This window comes from Passer montanus, unplaced genomic scaffold, assembly GCF_014805655.1.
Source record: "Passer montanus isolate IOZ18808 unplaced genomic scaffold, ASM1480565v1 scaffold17, whole genome shotgun sequence".
NCBI classification, from domain to species: Eukaryota; Metazoa; Chordata; class Aves; order Passeriformes; family Passeridae; genus Passer; species Passer montanus.
This window is the reverse complement of record NW_024364270.1, coordinates 1,014,492-1,035,189: the sequence shown is the minus strand read 5'-3', so window position 1 is coordinate 1,035,189 and position 20,698 is coordinate 1,014,492. Positions and strand designations below refer to the sequence as shown.

The following is a 20,698-nucleotide window of genomic DNA, read 5'->3' as shown; positions in this document are numbered from 1 at the left end:
CCAGCTCTGGATATTCTATGATTCTATGACTTTAAGTCTCATTGTAACAGGCCAAGAGACCATGGAAGAGCAAATGAAGAGAAGACAGAAGAATCTTGCCAACTTACCTCTGGGAATTGGGGGTAGTAGTTTTAATACAGTTTCCTGAGCTCTTCAATTTGCGTCTCAGACAGCACCCAAACATATCCCTGTGTCTCCTGCTCTGAGTACCTGCTCTTTCTAACCTAATCCCTGCATAATGGAAACTCCATGAACTTGGATGCAAACTGCAATCTTCCTTAAGAAGAGAAGGCTCATCATCTTGGTGGACCCGTAGGCAGATCTGGGACCAGGCAAAAAGCCCCTATCACCCTGGTCTGTGCTATGGTGTTCCCTGTTTGGTGGGTACTTGCTGGTCCCCAAGTGCACAGTTCAGCCCTTAGCTCAGCACAGCAAGTCCCAGGCCAGGAATGGGTGTGTCACCTTTTGGGGAGCCTCCTAAGATGTGTAGTTCTACTAAGTGCCCACCCCTGGGACCCCTAACAGCAAATTAACTTCTCAGGCACATGCCTGTGGTCCCGGGACAAAAAAAAAAAGACTACTTGAATGCAAGGATTTTACAAATTTGGTCATCGTGACCAAACTTTATTACCCATTTTATGGAACTGTGACAAAGTCTAGGAATCAAGCAACATGGGGATCACAGAGGCTATTATGTTTATTGTGCTGAACAGACTGTGATAAACCATTAAAGGAACACTTTCAACAAGCAAGCAATTTGAAGTACAATCATAGACAGCAACTCTACATGAAGAACAAAGCAAAAAGTTAGAAGACACTCAAAAGGAAAAGTAAACTGTAGTTCAACATCTTGAAGCAATTTTTTTTTCCTGCAAACACACCTCTCTTGCAGAAATGGTAGAAGAGTTACATGTCCAGTCATAGTTAGCAGTGACCAATGACAGCAAAGAACAGTCGTATAAAATTTATCTCCCACAAAAATAAACTATATATATAAAAAAATTTTATGATGTTCTCACTGACTCAATGGCCACATGCAATTTTTCCGTCTGAAAAAATGAGGTATAGTAGGCCCTAAGAGGTAGTAATGTGTTTTGATTGTACTACAATATATAGAAAATGTAAGATTCAGTTCATCAGAGTGGTAAGTCTCTCAGAGGTTGAAGAGTGATACACAGAGCAATTATTTCTGTGTCATCCACTGAATACCGTGGCTTTAAAAAATGCAACAAAACCCCTCAGACCCCAAAAGGGACTTGCTAAGGCTTGATTTGATGCCCTTTGAAGTCAGCAAAATTCCCATTACTGCCTTCAAGTGACACTGGATTTGGCCTGTTAGAGCTACTTATAGCTAGGATTATTTCTCTTTCACCTGATATTTTCATGTCTAGTTGTAATATTCCAATCAGCTCTTTCCCAGCAATTCCCACCACTGAACCCTGCGCAGCCTTTCGCGGAGGTCCGTATTTCTGGACACTGCCTCTTGGAAGAAGCCAGTATGTTGTTATCCTTAACGTTATCCTGCACTTGGCTCCATGCTAGAGTCGTTATCCTTAACTACACTTGGCTCCTGCTAAAGCCACACCAACAGACGCCTTCCTGAGAAACTACCCCTGGCCCAGTTATTAACACAATGGTACAAAGTACTGACTAGGAAAGAGAGGAAGAAGGGAAATAAAACAGAAACAGAGAAAATGAAATTGGAGGTGGGGGAGAGAGAGAGAAAGAACAACAAAAGTGAGAGATGGGAGAATAAAAATCCTCTACATAAGAAGCATTTAAAATAAATCTGGCTGAAACATATTACAAAATCACATTTGTGTAAAATACACGAAAATACTTGTCAAGTATTTTCTTACAATCTACTAATTTTTTTTAAAAAACACATATTTGTGATTGCATTATGCAAAAGCTGAGCTTGTTGCTTCCCACCTACAAAGCTTCAAGTTTCTTTGAAGGTTTTTTTGTTCATTTTTTTATTTTTAATACGAAAGTAATTTTAAATGTGTTCACTTTCCACAAGTTATTTTACAAAAATAATTTTGAATTAGGGATTAGTTGCAGTCCTAACTGTTTCAAACGTCTTAAAACTGTTTCAAACTCTTAAAACTGAAAGTAACAAGTTCATTCCATTTAAAGTCTGGAGGTAGGTCTTTGTCAATCAATTAGTCCATTTCTTTAAACAATTCATTTGAGGTACAAACTTGGACAGTAATATTTAAACTTTACAGCTAAATTTTTTCTGTCATGTAGTGTCCTTGCAGAAAATTATCCTCACAAACCTATCAGCAATTCAATACAAAAATATATTCAAGTTAACAGTACATTACACGGAAGTCTAGCAGAGAATAGAGTAAGTACATAAAATAAAACAAAACAAAACCATAAACCAAAAACCCACACACAAAAAAAGGAAAAAATCAAACAAACCAAGTGAAAGAAAAACACATAGTCATGCTGAAACACAAAAAAGACATTGCTTCCTTAACTGCAAAAAAGGTTGAAATAGAAATAAGGGGAAAATGCAGATACTCATGATTATCTACCCAGTAAAAATTTTCTGCATTGAATGTGTATAGCAGCATGTATTTATCAGTCTGTTGAGTTACTTGCAAAAATCAGAGGTAGTATTGAATAGTGGGGTAATATTGCATCTGGTGCTAAAAGTGCTGCTTTGAATGAAAAGATGGAGAAATGCCACTGGCACAGAGGTGCTCAGTGAACCATCCTATGTCAGAATACATTGCTTAACGTAACGCACGAGCTTAGCTGAGGTACATGGTGTTCGTTTTACATTGTGACTGATGAGTAATGAGGAAAGATTCAATTCTTTCAAAATACTGGTACAGGGCAAGTGGAATTAGTAGAAACTAAGCAAAAATCTGGATTATTTTTGTTCAGATAAATGTATGATTAATTTATAGGTACCTTTCTGTATGTTTTAAAAGACTTTTATCAATAAAGACTTACTCATTAATGGCATAACAGTGGTGTCAGTAATTTTTGTTTCCATAGAAAACTCCTGGCTCTAAGAAAGCCAACTCCTTGGCTTCCTATTAACCAGATGGTAAGGACTGTTCATTTGGTTTACTACTGCTTGTGCTGATATGTTTGTATCTATAACTATACAACGTATCTTTGTCTTTCTTCCCTTTTGCAAAATGAAAGTACCTTTCCATACTGATTTCTTTCTTCTGATTACCAGCTGAATGAAATGAAAGATCAGCTTTCATTTTTTCCCCCAAAATAATAGTAAGTCTTAAAAAAAAAAAAATCAAGTACAAGTCTACAAGAAGGTTACAAAAGAAAAAGAATAGTATCTATCCCCTATCTTTGGTGTTCTAAAACAGGGAATTCACTAAGTAGGGAGTGGGTTGCTGGAAGTGTTGCAAGGCGTAAGTGTTACACACCCAGCCTTTCCTATTTCAATGCCCATTATAATGACTATCTTACAAGTTTCTTGTTTATACGCAGTGCAGTGAATGACATAAACCTGATTTGGAGCTCTTCTTGACCCAGTCACCCTTACTTAGCAGCTCAAACAGACTATTAGTAGGTTAGGAAAAAAGAAAACAGTAATTAAAAGTTGCATCGTTAATCTGTGTCCCCTTTGTGTTACAGCAGTTTTTCACTAGACCTGGGACTGTGAAGGGATTACAAAGAAGATGATTAGTCAAATCCTTTTTAAGGTTATGTGATTTTTTTTTTTTCCCAGGCAAAAGTGGAAAGACCATGGCAATAGAAAGTAAGTGGTCAAGGCAGTGTCTTCTCCCTTCAAAAGACCCAACTGCTGATGAGGTAGAAATTGCATGGTGTGATCTCCTAGTCTTCTTCTGCAGATTCTTGTGAGGATGTTTCTTCAGTCTCTTCCTAGAAAACACAAATAGGAATGATAATTACCGTGGTGACCCATGCATCTTAGGCTGCCAGTTCAGCTGAACCTCACACAGCTGACAATTACCTCTTGAGCTAATAAAATGCCTTTTACTGTTCCTGTGATGTCTCAAGAAGTCACATTGGGGAGGAAGGGAAGGTCTCCTGCTCTCTGATCCCCCACCTTGCCTTGCCAGGTTTTTCTTCTACTCCAAGAGATGTCAAGAAAAAGCATTCTGTGTCATGCTTTGTCACGGGCCTCTTATGGCCAGCAGACATGGGCAGCAAGAAAATGGAAAGCATTTTGAGCACACATCCAATCATAAGCAGTTGCTTTGGGAAGCTTTTTCCTCCTCTTTGGCCCTAGTGCTGCTTCATGTTTGTCTTCAGCAAGCCTGACCAAACGTGATGTTCTTATTCTGCTTTTTAAACAAACGTTCAGTACCTTTCAGGACATGGGTGGTGAACTGGGGGCAACTAACATTTCTAGTAAAAGGGGCTGTCAATGAAAAGCTGTTTTTTATCAAACACTGAACATCATCGCCTAAGACAGCACGTGAAAAAGATCTAGGAAGAAGAGGAATTCACCCCCTCAGCCAACTGAGACCTTTGAAGAATGACCAGCTTAAAACAGCTTATAACAGTCTTCATACTTTAATAGATTTGATTTTCCACATGGCTTCATTTTGTCTGGGTGGCTAACTGACACAATTTATAACTCTCTTCCTTTCCCAGGCCACTACAGTACACCATTCAGCAAAGCTTGCCTTAAAGCTTGCCTGCCTTATACGACCAAACTTCCATTCATTAGTGTTTGAAACACCTCAGCTGTGAAGGGCTCCTAAATGCTACCATGTGTGACACTGCTGCAGAGGAGCGGCATCAAGGAAAAACAGTGCTTTAATCACAGGCCACTGCTTACTGCAATCCCCTTTCAAAAGGTTTTGACCTCCCCCTGCACCTCCCTGCAAGAAAAGGCCAAAAAAAAAAGCAGTAAATCCAGGGAATAAACATAACTGTAAATGAATGGATGACAGCTTAAAAAATATAACCATAGCAGCATCAAGCCATGCGATTTCACACTGGTTTTGTTTAGTCTGCTTTGGGTTATGTGGGAAAAGTGAAAAGCATGAAGGAAATGCTTCCCCGCTCTTCCTTTATGCCCCCACCCCTGCTAAAGCTTGGGCCTCAGATATTTAGGCCGGTAGGTTTATACCTCTTGACAAGGAAACCGGCCGTGACCCTGGGGTACTCTCTTGAGCACCAGGCACAAAGAAAGATGTAGCATGATCAAAGCCATGGATAGAGCAGAGAGAGCAAAATCAAGTGTCAGCTGCCCTCTGACCTTGAATTTTCAATTCTTAAGATTCCAGATGACACTGATCTATTGTACAGATGAGCAATTTTTTCCTCACAACAACTACTGTCCACTTGTAGCTGGGTTATATTCACAGCACTGCAACAAAAACGATTCTCAACTCATGAAATAACCAAGCAAATTTTACTCTGTCTCTGGTGGCACTGGGGAAACTGAGCTCACACTCCATCAAATCCCATTAATGCATAATGCATTTTTCCTGCCTATCTTCTGTGCAGAACAGGACTGCTACAACATTTCAGTCAAGAAGAAAAATGGTATTTTCAGGCACCTACCGGAGGGCTAACTTAGGCTGCATGTGGAAAGACACAGCAAAATATGTTGGTTTGAGCCTTGCTAATTCACAACTCAGAATGATTACAGCAAACCCCAGTTTTGCCTCCAAGCCAAGTATTTCAGTTAAAAATTACTACTGTGGGTTCTGTGCTCTTAACATAATACAGGTAGACGTGTTTTGGTATTTGATGCTGATCACATGTTTAATTTCTTACAGCACTGTGGTCAGCCTCTGATTATCATTTCCTGGAAGACGGCAGCACACGTGTGGGTGCAGAGTGGCAGCTCTCTTTGTTTTATGCTTGGCTTGTCAGGAGACTACTGAAACCTGATGAAATCATTTTTCCATGAAGGTAGACTTCCGATCACAAAGTAAGAAGGATGGGGGAGAGGCAAAGTATGTGAAAGGACATACTTCAAAGCTCAACCAGGGTGGCCACAAGAGAGCTCTTTTTAGTTAAAAAGTTGTCCACCCCAGTGATTTTTACTATGAATCTCACAGTATTTTTTTTTCCTAGTAACCCTTGCTGCAGTGACCAAGAAAATTAATCTCTTTAGAGATTAATTAAGAATATCTTCCTTCATACACTTACATGTGTTGAAGGATGCTTCTCTCACCTGCACATATGTGCAAATATGTGTACCTGTAGTACTGGAAAGGACAAGAAACTACAAATCAAGCTAACCCCCCTAAATATGTAAATAATAAGCTAATTATTTAAAAAATTGAGACTGACAGACTTCAAAATCACATCAGTGTTGGGAAATATTTTTTTCATGAAGAAAAGCTTCTCAAAGGAATGAGACTGTTCATTCCTTGCAAAAGCCTACGATAGCTCTGTTGCAGATGAGTGGTTTTAAGCCAACCTATCATGTAAGCTTCTTGTCAAGACACTGATGGAGACATGACAGCTGATCTGAAGCACTTACAATTCAAACAAAAGGGATACTACAAATCAGACATATATGCAGGGAGGGACCCAAAGGAAGAAGTGAGCAGAGGTTCTGAAAGACAAAATACAGATGTATAATGCAGGAACAGAGAGAGGGATTTTTTTCACTTGTAAAAAACTGGTTGCAAATATCAGAAGGCTGTGCAGCTGGGATCCTCAACCCAACCTCTGCCTCTACAGCATCCACCACCCCTGACAAACACTTTCTGAAAGATGGAGGGTGGGGCAGGCATTTTGAAAATTGTGTAACCTTTGGAAGTTGAAAACTGGCTCTTTGCTGAGTGACTTCAGCCAGAGATTCACTGAAGTGCTGGCACTGTCAGGGCGCTGGACACTCAGGGGAAGGAGGCTTACCAGTAGTAAGCACCCTCCAGGCACTTGCAAGTCCTCACAGACCTGCCAAGGTCGATGGCACAGCCATGTGTCATAGTCCCTGAGTCAAAAGTTGAAGGAGGAACTGGGGCTGGAATTAAATACTTTGTAAGTCCAGATGTGCTTCAAATAAATTTGAAGAGAAGGAAAGCATGGTCATTAGAGCAGACATTAGAAATCCAAGTCACTCAAAGTGTGATAGCCATGCAGAGCATAAATTCAGCAACACCATCACAGGATACACTCAGCCAAGAAGCAGAAGCCCTCAGAAGGGCTGCTCTGCAGGGGATTGGTATCACTGATTTAATGCTGGTGAAGGTAACAAAAAAAGAACAAGAGGCACGACAGCAGGTTTCAGTTAGAAGTGCTGCCTGCAGCCAGTGTGTTTATTTGGGCTAGTCAACAGAAAATTTTAAAATATGACAAACTTGGTGGGATCTGGTTGGCTGAAGACAGCATCTGAGGCTGTTTTAGATGCACTGGATATCTCATCTGGTAAGATAAGCCAGAAAGGTGCTGGTCTCGTGTATCATGCCCTCCTTCTCTGTGTAGATCCCAATGGGCACAGAACAACTGTGTCAAGATGTGTGGACCTATGAACCCTCTCCAGAACTATGAAGTTGAACCTCTGCTTTGGAAGTCTCAGCACTGTAAAAAAACAAACTGGTGCCAGACTCTTTTCAGTGCTGCCCAGCAACAGGATTAAGAGAAATGGCCATAAACTAAACCACAATAAGTTTCACCTCAACATGAGAAAGAACGTCATCACAGTGAGGGTGGCAGAGCACTGGAACAGGCTGTCCAGGAAGGTCATGGGGTCTCCCTCTCTGGAGACTTTCGAACCCCATCTGGACAGGTTCCTGTGTCACCTGCTCTAGGTTACCCTGCCTTGGAAGAGGGGTTGGACTGGATGATCTCCAGAGCTGCCTTCCAACACAAATGACTGTATAATACTGTGATTCATTGCTGAACCTCACAGGTGGTACCATCCAGAATGGAGATGTGCCACAAACTATTGTATTTCAACGTCAGTGTCTTTTCAGATCAAAGTCACCCCCCGATCCCAAGAGACTTCTTTCCCACAACATCCTGTGCAGGTGAAATGTAACTCTGCCTGCTGCCCAAGACCTCCATTTGGGGATCCCCATTTGGCTGGTGCAGGCATTTTTTTCTGAAATTACAAGCAGCCAGTAGCATCCCAGTGGACTGAAGAACAGACATACTTTGGTCATTGTACGTCCTCTGCATTCTTTTTTTGGTGGACCCCCACAAACTGATAAAAACAAAACCTTGATGATTAAACAATTGTTGGGAGGAGCATTCCCCCCCCCGTAGGCAAGGTACCTGTGGCATTTTTGTAAAAATGTTTGTTCTGTTCTAATATCCTGGGCAAAACTTCAAGGTTAAATGTCTTGGCCCAATGAAACTCACTGGCAATTCACTTTTTTCACCTTCTGCTCATGAATTTCTGACCTACAGATTAAAAAAACTAAAACCCACTTTGACATGAACTGCAGGATGACAGTGCATATGCTGCATATGGAGCCTCTGAATTTGCTACAGCTTTTATTTTATAATGAAGTATTAGCTATTGGCACAGATTTTGCTGGCTGCTTTCTAAGCCCAAGAGGGTATGCTTGAATAGATACGTCAAAAAGAACTGCTGACGAGCAACTTGCAAACTGTGGACCATTGTCTGCTGTTAACATGTCTGAAATCCCCTGGCATGCAAGCTAATATTTTCAGAGGAGTCCCTGAAATATAAGGATAGGAATAGATGGCTTCTAGAGCAGAGGTCCTGACACTGCCCAGCTGAGACGGTGCAATCCCGACTGCTCCACAGCCAAAGCACCAAACTGCTTTAGAAATTCTTACAGCACTAACAGACACTCAGAGCAGGTTTGCCCTGTGTGAAGCTTAGGGTGGGATCTGCTTCTTTGAGCTCTGCACTCTCTGCAAAGCACACTAGCGAGCTCAGTGACAGGTGTCACTCAGCAGCAAGGCAAAGTTTAACTCCAGAAGCTGGATTCAGAACTCAAATTGTTGCAGGTATACTTCACACATCACAATGAAAGGCTTTATTAGTGCAGAAGGTGACCCATATACAGAAAAGGCTACCTTCCGACTGCTGGATTAAAAAATTATTTTAAGGAATTATTTCAGTATAGAAACTCTGTATCTAAACACATATAAGTCAACCAGACCACAAGCAAGCAATTGCTGTGCACTGCAGCTGCTAGCATGTTAGAAGGAGCACAAATTCTTTAGCTTTAGCCTAACAGGACAGTCAAAAACTGCCTACACAGCAGTTCTGAGACCCCCTGCCTTCTCCTACCACTGTTTCTGCAATCATTGACTAAGTCATGGGACAGCCCTGGGAACAGTGAGCAGGCAGGTTCCCCCCCAAGGAAGTACAACTTTCAGTACTTTAATGACATTAAATATCAACAAAGAGACAAATAAAGAGATGCAGCTGATGGGGCAGTTTGGGGTTGAGATGTAGGGACTGGAAACCAACATTCTTGCTTTAAACGTGTAAGTTCCTACCAACTTAGCCTCTAATAGCCCACTTTGTTATGTAAAGATGTTGGCCTTCAAAGACCACAGATTTGGCCACAGCATGATGGCACAGCAATATTTAGATACCAGTAAGCAGCCTTGCTGAGCTGCTGACTAACTTTCCCAGTGCCCAGGTGCTTGCTGATGGGAATGTGCAGAGCTGCCTAATACTCTTGGGAGCAGTCTAAGGGCTACAAGGCATCTTAAAGATCAATTTGACTTAATGATGTCCTCAAAGTTTTCACACTCAGGAAGGCAATGTATAACACACAGCAAAAATAAGACTTTTAAATTTTAATAAAATTTCGTACATGTACGATTGGAAATTCACACATGGACTTGTTTTGAAATCCCCATGCTCTCAGACTTGAAGTAGGTGTTCAAGATGGGTTTTCTACCCTCTAGGAAGAAGGCTCCCCCCTAAACTTTTGTGTATGGAAGATGCATCTTTCTTCTGTTAAAGTCAGTCCACTTTTATATAATCCATTATTCTGTGAAAGAAAGGGAGTAGAGAAAATAAAGCCAAAACCTGATGCTCTCCTGCAGGTCACCAGCTTGTGGTTTTTTAGCTGAATAGTTAGTAAGCAAATTAAGTGTGTCCTCTCCTTTTACGGCTGGAATAGCACTGCTTGACCAGCAAAAAGGCTGCTCATGGGGATTACTGGATAATACACATCCCCAGCTGTTGGAGGAAGTGAACTAGCTGAGGCAGCTGAGTGAAGTTGCTGGGGCTGTGCTGGGACTCAGCTGGTAGAGGTCAGAGAGAGTTAACCATCCTTACACACACAGAGACCACTTCTACAGATCCCCTTCCTCTGTTGGAGGAAGTATCTTGGCAGGCTTGGCCAAATTTTGGTCCTTAAGCAACAGGTTCAGATAAGTGGAGGGGACCCAGACATTGCTTAGGAGGATTCCCATAGGACAGGACAGGACAGGAAAGGACATTCCTCTTTAAGTTAGAACAGCTTACTTAAAATACAGACTCGAGTCTATTCTTCCTGTTAGATTAAGGGGGAATAAAAACCATTTCTCCATGTCCTATCTTATCTCCAACTAGGAGAACTGTTTGATATAATGGAGTGATAATGAATCTCTCTGGTTACTTTGAGAGAAAGGGCTTATCTGACACAGGAGTTTTAAATCCAGGAGGGCTCACACTGAGAACTTCCAGAAACAGGAATTAATCTGACTGACATTTAGTTAAAACCTAAATGTACCTGCCTTAGGTGTTGCCTCTCAATTTCTCTTACAGATGATCTTGAATGAATCTCAGCTTTAGGTGCCCAAGTTTGCTATGGATTTTAAAGCAGCCCTGAAATTAACTCAGCAATGAGGCTCCTGCAAGGCAGCAAGTCACTCAGTGCCAAAGCCCGTGTGGCTGAAGCCTTTTGAAATTGAGACTCAGCTGTCTAAGTTACGTCAGGCCAGATTTCTTAAACGCGTTTTGGCATCTGACTACAGCAAGTGCCTTTTTGACCTAAGCAGGTCAAAACACTTTGAAAGAATCTGTTCCCCATGTGATTAAAAGGAGACTGAAAATCTTCAGCAAAATCTCAGGACTGGTCAGAAGAATTTTACAGGAAACACCATTTAAAGTCTGCAGAGCACAGACCTAAATTGAAAATGGTGCTTGAAGCAACACTGACAGAGATGTATTTTGTCTTGGAGAGCTTCAACCCTACAACATACAAACATTTCTGGTGGGAAGGAAATAAAATATTAAGGAAAAAGAAGACAGCGGTGCTGTTAGAAACATATACAACTGAGCTGGACTGACCCCAACTTTGAGAAGCTGCTCTTACAAACCTCTTGTGGATGCTGTAAACTGGAGGAATGGTAAACTGCTCTGCATTCACAGCCAAAATCCAGACTGGAGTATAAGGCAAGCAAAGACTCTAATAATAGTCTCTAATCACTAATACTTGTGTCCATAATCAGATGAAAGAAGATGGATGCCAACCTTAAAAATCCTTAGATTTGCCTAGTTCACTGAAATGCTGTGGGTGACTGTGTTAGCTCTGCTTCCTTGTGGCACTGGACACAGAAAAGCCCAAAAGGATACTGGAGCCCACACAGGTAAACCTGAGGGAATCTGCCTTCCCCTTGAGCCCTTGAGATACTTGAAACAGCACCAGTTTCTCTGCATATTTTATGCTGAGTGGCAGAGGAAGGATTACAGAAATGGTCTCCCAGAATAGGGTAGGGAAACACTACAGAGGCTTTGAAATGGAGGTCAAACCCATATAATTTACCTTTTGCTCCTCCCTCCCCCTGCCACCAAATATAAAGCTTGAAGAGGAAAATAAAGTAAGGCCTGTTATATTTCTATTCTCTTTTTTTCTCCCCCTAAAAACAACCACTTGTTACAGACAGGAAGCAACTGCCAAAAGTTGTTCACCTTCAATCCTTTATCACTTAAAATAACATTGAGGCTCTGACCACGAAGCCGCTGGCAAGAGTAGTTTGGGAAGAGCTATCTATCTACAGCGATAAATAACAAAATAAAGCATCTTCCCTTTTGAATCCCAGCTGAGAGATTTTGCCAAGTGATCAAACTTGTCTGAACCTCGGAGCAGCAGCTTTGAAGTAATAAGAAAGAGATTGAAAACTTGCAGCCAAGAGCCGCACACACCTCATTAGGGTCCAGCCATGCGGGGAGGCCAAGCAGCAGCCGGCGGGCCCAGCCCCGCGTTCCCGCTGGAAAGGGGCTGTGGGAAGGGGAGATAAAAGCGCCTTTCACAGTGGAAGTGCACTGGTGACACTTTTACGAGCGCCAGCCCCGAGGCTGAGCGGGCCTTGCCACGCTGCCCGGCAGCGCAGGGTGCGTGGGCTCTGCCATCCTTGCTCTCCGCGGTCTCCCCTGGCTTTTCTCATCCCTTGTTTTTTTGTTTCTGAAGGATTGAGTTTAACATCCAGGGCTCTACCTTGCCCTGGCCATTCTCAGAAAAGTCCTCCAAAATGAGAAACATATTTCTTAAAGATAGCGAGCCAGGCTCCCTGAGCTGGTTCAGCACAGTTCACATGAGACTTTCTAGTATAGTTCAGAACTGATTTTTAACAACAACAACAACTACTACAACAATGTACCAAAACAAGAAACAAAGCAAAAAAAAACCCCAAAAACCCACCAACCAAATCAAAACAAAAACAATAAATCTTAACAGACTTGTAAAATGCTTTAAAAAATGTCTGAAGATTTTGATCATGGATTTTGCCACACAGACACTGGCAAGGCTGCGTGTTTCCAGCAATGCGGAGTACTTAACTTAGAGAGCTGAAGTTCTGGGTTTAATTTTCAGTTTCAGACTAAACAGCAGGTCTGCAGTGAAAAGCAGGCGACAGCTCCTGAGCACAATGGGGCAATGGAAATGCTTCTCTTGCAAACTTTACTGATTGTGTAACCATGGAGCACCTCTTCGTGCAGACAAAAAAGCAAAATCAGAGAGGTTCATGTTGGTTTTAATAAACTTCCCCCATTCCTTCCCTTTTTTACTGCAAGAATTCAGCTGCTATTTTATTATGTAATGCTGCAGGCTAAAAATATATCCCTAATTTAAGCCACCTTGCCAATAAATCTACAAATACCAGGTAATCCAAAAAGGGTAGTTATGGTTTAATGACATACTCTTCTTGTCATCTTAATATGTTCAACTCCTAAAGGATTTAGAGTCATGCATTTAAAGGTTTTTTCAACTTCTTGAATATCTCACACTCTGAATCTGGTGGAAAGTGTGAGAAAGTTTGGTCCTCCTCAGTGCAGAGCAATGACCCAACTTTTCTAGATCCATCTATGCAGTGATCTGCAGGACAAAGCTCTTTATTTCTTGAAGTAAGATAACCTGATTCAAAGTGACCGAGGGACTCAAATTTAGTAGATACTGATGATTTCCTTTTGATTATAGAATCTTTTATGGGAATTTCTGTTCTGATTTAACACATATACATTCTATAATCAAATCAGAGAAGGTATCCTGATGGAAATGTATGTTCAAAACACGTTTATTTTACAAGTGAGACAGACTTACTGCAATTTATACCTCAATGTTAATCTATGCTCCTTTCTAAACATAAAAAAATAATAACATAAATTATATTTAATGCCTCACTATATAACAGTTCTCAGGAGACTACTGAAGTGATGTGTGAGCCCCTAACTGTAACTGTGTCTTTGCTGTTCTGAATTCAGTTTCCAGAATTTGCTTCAAAATAAGCCTGAGAATCAGGGACAGGGAGGGGGTGGAAGCCATTCACTACCCTGAATCTGATATCTCCGGGGTCCTAGAGCTCACATGTTCTTTCCTTCCAGACTCAAGTCTGGTTTCAATGGAGCTCTCATTTTTCTTCCCACTAATCCTGCCGTGAGATCAACCATTGGTAACTCTGTGAGAAATTAAATACCAGGATGTGGGAAATCTGAGATCTGAATTCAAGCAGAATGTGGGTGATTCATTTATTTCTCTCCTTCTCTTTTCCCATGGTTGTTGTGTGGCAAATAACTCTTCAAACCTGAGATCAGAGATCGGCCCTGAATAATGTGACTACATTGACAGAGCAGAGGCAAAGCAAGAACTACACTGGCAATATTATATCCCTCTCTAATATAATCATTAGTCATTTCTAAAGAGAGATTTTAGCCAACGTTTTCTGAAGACATTCTGGAATTTCCAGAAATGCTTTACAGTGGGATCAGCAGCAGAACTTCATCATACTGATGCTCACCATCTGCTGGAGCAGACTTCATAAAAAATTTAAAATTTCTTGTATTGGGATCCTAATGAAAAGAGAGGCAGTTTGCTATGATAATCTGAGTACTACAATGCCCAACAGCCAGGCACTGGTTTTTAAGGGCTTTTTCCCTCCTCACTGGGAGAAAAGAATATTTATTTATTTAGGTATGGATGAAATCAAGATGCTCACAAACACCAGTCTGTGCAAAGATTTAGATCTTTCATGCACTGTTTGGCAAAGTGTTGATGTCTGAAAACTACCTACATACTTCTGTAGCCTTCAACATGACGTGCCTAGGACCACAATTCTCACTGCAAGGTCTACCATGAGGTTGTGATACTCCTATCTTCTTATTGTCCACTGCCATGCCTACAATATCCAGTGAGCAATCAATGAGCATGAACTCTGAATGTGCCCCCAAACTGCACCTTGTCTGTCATGGACAGTGCTTTTGTCTGGGCTGCTTCACTCTATCTCAGCACTAAGGAACAGGACAGTGAGCGCACCTATGGGAATGATATAGAATAGAAGCTCCACCAGGAAAAATGGTTTTTAAATGTCTATCACTATTGTTTCACACTGATTATGAATCCTTCACCTGAGTTTTCTTCTCTGAACTGCAAGGGAGGAAGCAAGCTCATAAGCTCAGCCTGTCTACCCTAGCCTTAATGTCTGGCACAGATGTCACAAGCTGAGGGACTGCCCAGGGAGGCCAGATGTCACCCTGAGGTAGCATGGCAGAACTGACTTCAGGGAACTAAATTCACAAAATACCACAAGTGGCTCACAGAGTAGAGTCAGAGTAGCTGAAAAAGTCTTGTTATTTTTCTATTCTAAGACTATTATTTTGGATGACAAGTGGACGTCATAAAATTTCCCAGATGCCAGGGAAAACCCAGAAAAAAAACCTGTCTTCTTATTTCTTCCTTCCGTAACATGTTTAAATATGTTAATAAGGGCTGAGTATACTGCTCTTTTTTCTAGCCAAACTTTATTAATGCTGTCATGTGAAGACTGCAACTATCTATCAGATAGATAGATAGATAGATAAAACTGTATTTTCATTGACCTTAACTTTGATTCTGTTTGTGCTTACCTTATTACATATCCATCACAACATACTTAATCTATAAAATAAAATTTGCAACTGAATTTATATGGTCCTGAATTAGAACAGCAAAGACAGAGCAATTTCCAAGAATGGTCACATAGGTTTGTTTCCCATGTTTTTCAGTGCAACAAATGAGCAAGGATACAACTCTGAAATATCTGTAGTAATATTTAAGTCAGGGAGTAGAGCATCTTTCAGTGCCTTCATCTGGATGTGGAGGGGGAACAACAATGCGGACCACTGAAAATGCAGAGCCCTTTATGAGAAGCTCAGAAACCAAGCTCTCACCAAAGAGCACTTTTCTCCTGTGCATCCTTCTGCTCCTCATCTTTGCTAATTAGCATTTTGATTATTTTTATTACTGTAAGTTCACAGATAGTTTCAGCTTTCTGAGTATCAGACACTAAGTATCTTAAAATAATCCTTATTTTCAAGGAGTAGCCATGTGCTGCTGAGAATCTTGTGTGTCTTGTATGAAGTAAGATACCCAAGCGTTAGCAGCACTGACTTGCTACTCTTGAAAATCTCAGCCAAAATATGTAGCATGTGTATGCAAAGTAGCACTGTTTAATTTACTCCTGACTGGCACTTTTTTAAACACTGCTCAGCTATGCTCCTCAACGGTGTTTCCCAAGTACACACCACAACCCCTTCTCTTCTGGCTATTATTATTAGTGAGACTTCAGTTCGTGTCAAATCAGAGCCAAGTTCTGAACTGCACGGAGCACCTCCCTAAACACCATTTGTGGCCACAGCCATGGGGTCAAACACAAAGCCACCCTGCCCACAGACATTGCCTGACCACCTCAGGCTTCTTCCACAAGCAAGGAGAGGGGAGGGAAGAGGTAGGGAGAGGTTGAAGAGGAGCGTTGCTGGCTTAGGGAACTCTTTCAACTCACCCCTGCACCTTCTAGCCTTTTACCACCAACTGCAACACCTATTCCCTGTGCTATGCAAGGAGTGGCTCAACAGCTGTAGTCCCTCAAGTTTTACGTCCCTGCTTTTAGGGTCAGGTCTTGCTCAGCACACTGGAAAAAGAGCAGGGACCTGAAAGTGCGTCTGTGTTGAATGGGCAAATGTGTGACCAGTGCTGCATTCAGAAAGCTGCTTTCTTACCCTAGAGTTTGCCTCAGGGAAATAAATGTGTGTTTGAGCTGTCAGGAATCCATTATTGCTCTTGTTCAGAGATGAGGGCTCCTCCTATGTCAAATTAAGTCACAGCACTCCTGCTCTCTGATTGACTCATAAACTGGCCGACAAGGACATGACATCTTCAAGCGGCACACTGCAGCAGGCAAGACTGAAGTCCTGAGATTGTCCTTCACATGCCAGGAAGAAAAAAATATCTTGCTAAATCTGATTCCTTTTTTGTCACATCAGATTATAAGTGTGTGCACTTTGACAACTCTGTTATGCAAGAAGGGAGCATCAGCACCTCAGTTTTAGTGGAAGGGGAATCAAGACACTGTGAGACTTGCCCAAAATGGAACTTGCACACCACAGTTCTCAGAAATAAGGGTTTCAAAGGGAGCTGTGCTGTCCTGGCACAGTGCTGACTGGGGCACCCCTGTTCCTTAGGCACTGCACGGGGCACAGTGCAGGCACTCTAGCCTGCCCTGTGGACCACAGCTGCATTAAGCAAAGGGAGGTATAACTCAGTCAGCATCTACTGTCAGAATTACACATCTGAATTTAACAGATCTGTGGACTCAATCAAAACAAATCATGTTTCTCCTGCTTGATCACTCAGGCTCTTTGACCTTCAAATCCTGAGCTGCACTGTGTCTCAGGTTTAGGGAGCAGCACTAGGAACACTTCTCTCCTGGGAGCCTGGAGAGCTTGCTAGGATAGGAAATGGGGCTGCTGCTGAGGCGTTTCCAATTTTTGAGTCTTTGAAAGTGACTGAATACCTGAATATACTCCCATCTTGAAGAGTTTTTTTAATCCACTGATTTAGTCCAATCAATTTGTCTAATTTATTTACAGCCAAATTTCTGGAAGTAGACATCTCAAAAGTGTTCCTCTATCATAGCTATGTAGTAAATGACAATCACATATATTTAAAACCTTAGCTACCTCAGTCTTACACTGATTCAGGTGTTCAGGCATAGCATCATTGAATTACATTATTCAGAGACTATTCAGAAGTTATGTCATGTAAGTAAGAAAATATTTTCTTTCAGATATACCTGACCTCCCCTTCTAGCCATCTTTCTTTAGCCCAGGCTAGTACTTCATCTGTTCATTGAAGCAGTAATTGCAACTTCTATATTTTCTCCCAGATTATTTTTCTTATTTTATTTCAAAAAACAGCTTCTTTTTTTTTAAGTCGTCGGATGAATTATTCAGTGTCTCCCTGTCACAGTAACCCCCATATAAAAGAAAAAAGAAGACTGAATATGTCTTCCTTTGGAAACCACACCAGTTTCCACCATTTTGCCTTGAAAAGAGAAAGAAGGTAAGGATGTCAAGCCCAGTGCCCTCCATGAAATTCCATCTACTGTATCCATGAAGAAAGCTAGAGACCTTCCTTATTTCCTATAAGCCACAATACATGTTTGCTCAGCATGTGTTCACATGGTACCAAGAGCCCACAGTACATTAGAGGGTATTCTGGAGTGGCCTGTGTAAGAGATACACATTTATCCTGTGCTAAAGTACAAAATTCCACATGCTATTGGAAAAGAAAGTTTTACCTCTCCAGGATATGACTTTTTGGGAGTTCTCCTGGGAACTTTCTGACTCTCCATATCAATAAACACAAAAAAAGTCCATGAGACAAAACACAGCCTGCTGAATGCAGTGGAAAGAGCAATGAAACCCCAAGGCACCTGGTCAACTTCCAGAGCAGAGATTATTCAGTATTTATAGAGCCAAGTTGAACAAGACTGCAGCATTCCTGGGTTCACAGGACACAGGGTGGCCTTGAATGCAGTGGAAAGAGCAATGAAACCCCAAGGCACCTGGTCAACTTCCAGGGCAGAGATTATTCCATGTTTCTACAGTCAAGGCTCAGTTGAATAAGACTGCAGCATTTCGGGGTTCACAGGACACAGGGTGGCCTCAGACAATGGCACTCACTCTCTCAGATGTGTCTGTGCACCTGCTTGGTGCCATCCTGTCTGTGAAACTGGAAGCTTCTTTCCAACCTGCAAAAGTGGATTTCTGGAGTATTCCTACCACATTTCTGCCTGCCATTTCCCAGAAGGGAAAAGGACGAATTCACATATGGTGGCTAGCAGATACACAGAATGCCTGAAGTTCGTGTAAGTGCAGTTTTATTGCGTGGCTGCAGGGCCTGTGTGATACTTCTAGCATTTACTGTGTCCCAGACATACGCAATAGATGCAACCTGAGGTGTGTGTGTGTATATATATATATATATAAAAAAATATATATATGATGATTCACATGCATAACTTTATTGATACAGACACTGAGAAATGATAGAAAAGGATAAAATATAGGAAATCCAGATCTTCTTTCTGTACAAAATAAGACTACACTTTTTAGTGTTTATTCTTGTTGGATTTGGGTTTTTTTGGGCATTGTTTTAAAAACATCTACTACATTTAGCATTAGGTAGGGAAGTATGCTTCACTTGTTCTTTCTGTACACGTTTGCTGTACACTTTCTTGTGTACACTATGTTCTATGTATACTTTATGTGTACTCTTCTGACTGATACACTTTAATTCTGATTTACACACTGTCTTCCTGACTGGTATGCTGTCTTTCAGACTAAGATACAAAGGATTTCCAAGCATTTGAGATTTTAAGAGAGATAATAAAATTTTCAAACGGCTGTTCTATGTTCATTATATTTCTTCTTTGCAGAAATGATTAAAAAAAAAGTCCTGTTTCCAGAAAATTTTGATCGCTTTCATTGTGTTTTCCTAAAAGCATCTAGTTCCTTCATATTACTTTAGAGTGTAACTCCCCCATATGGCTGAATCAACAGCTGCTACAAATTGCTTAAAAATGAGGAAATGAAGAAATTTCTGTTTGGGCTGTGTACTTGCACACCTCGGTAAAAATATTACTATGTCATGACTGTGAGATCCGGCTGTACATTCTTTAGAGACAGAGCAGATTTCAAAGAGTCTTCTTTTGAGGTTAGGCAAATATCTACGTGAAAGTGCTAAACTTACCAATATCACGCAGTTATGCACCCTCTTTTCTTCATTTTCCAAGGAAGTGTGAGAGTATGCATCAGTGATCATCACAAAGATGTGAACAGACCACTGCATTCAAAGCTTAGTATTAATAACATGGGTGTGTAGATTTCCAGTGGGTTTTACTGCTGCTATTTACTCTCTATGTGATGGTAAATCCTCGGAGCTCTGGCAAAGTTTAAAGATATTGCAGAAGTTTACATTAACATCTATATGGCCCTAAACTGGACATCTGATATCCATAAAGAGAGATTTAGAGCATGGCAGTGCCCTGCATGATGCTTAAAATCTGGGAAATGGTAATAGGAACAGAGCTGTTATTGGCCAAATGAGAATTTTATCTGGTCTTACTGCTTCTGTACTTTTAAAAGTGACACAAACCCAAGACACATACTTGCTAGCAGCAATAACAAGAGTAGGAGTGATGTAAACTAACACTCATAGAAATCTTTCAGAATACACGTGAAATTCAAAGCACAGGAGACCACTCAGGCTCTAAGCCTGAGCAAGAGTTTCTGCCACTTTTACCAAGGCAGGCTCACCATCAACCTGCAGTTCTTGACTGTAACCTCTCACAGTCCCCACCAATGAAGAAAGTATACATTTCTAACTTAATCCAGACTGCCACATGGTAAAGCCATCTGGGAGGATATTTTGAAGGAAACAGATGGAAAAGGAAGAGATTCTTCTGAATGTAGTATAAGATTTACATTATCCTCCATGAACTTCCATGTAGCCCCATGTTTATATAATTTATCACTATTTCCTTAGTTCAGATTAGAAAGCCTGCATGAACTCATGTTCTTGTTGTGAATTCTGAATCTGAACCTCCCTACTTTAAAGAGAAATTAGGTACTATAAAAAGAAATCAGAGAAAGACCTGAGTGAAATCCAGCAGCATGAAGTTCTTGATCATCCCATGAATTACACTGTTTTACCTTTCCTTTCAGCCTCAGGAAGACACTGTCCTGAGCATTTGCTCACAGTGATAGATTTTTGTTCTTTGCTACGTACCTATACCAGCAAAACTGCAATGGTGTGGTACTGCAAACATGAGAGCGGGGCCTGTTAAAACCAGGAAGGGCTGAAGTGATTCAGTGATTTCACTGAACATCACTTCATCTAAAGATTAAAACCAGAAATGTTGTCTGTGTAAAGACATGGCATATAAATAATTTAAGGTGTTCTTTCACTACTCAGTTGTGGTAACTGGAGAGATCTAAACAGCCTTCTCTCTCCTTTCATGTATTCTTCTGTGGCTCCTCACTTTCTGC

At 41.1% G+C, this 20,698-nt stretch overlaps 1 protein-coding gene across 2 annotated transcripts in view; it reads right to left on the bottom strand.

Annotated features, from left to right (window-relative positions):
* Positions 1 to 673: 673 nt before the first annotated feature.
* HMGA2 (high mobility group AT-hook 2) overlaps positions 674 to 20,698 on the bottom strand; it is a 142,665-nt gene continuing 122,640 nt past the window's right edge. For both annotated transcript variants that reach the window (XM_039704220.1, XM_039704221.1), the window contains exon 6: positions 674 to 3,870. In XM_039704220.1, coding sequence (XP_039560154.1) covers positions 3,823 to 3,870 — 48 coding nt within the window. In that variant the 3' untranslated portion in view covers positions 674 to 3,822. The remainder of the gene's footprint in view (positions 3,871 to 20,698) is intronic.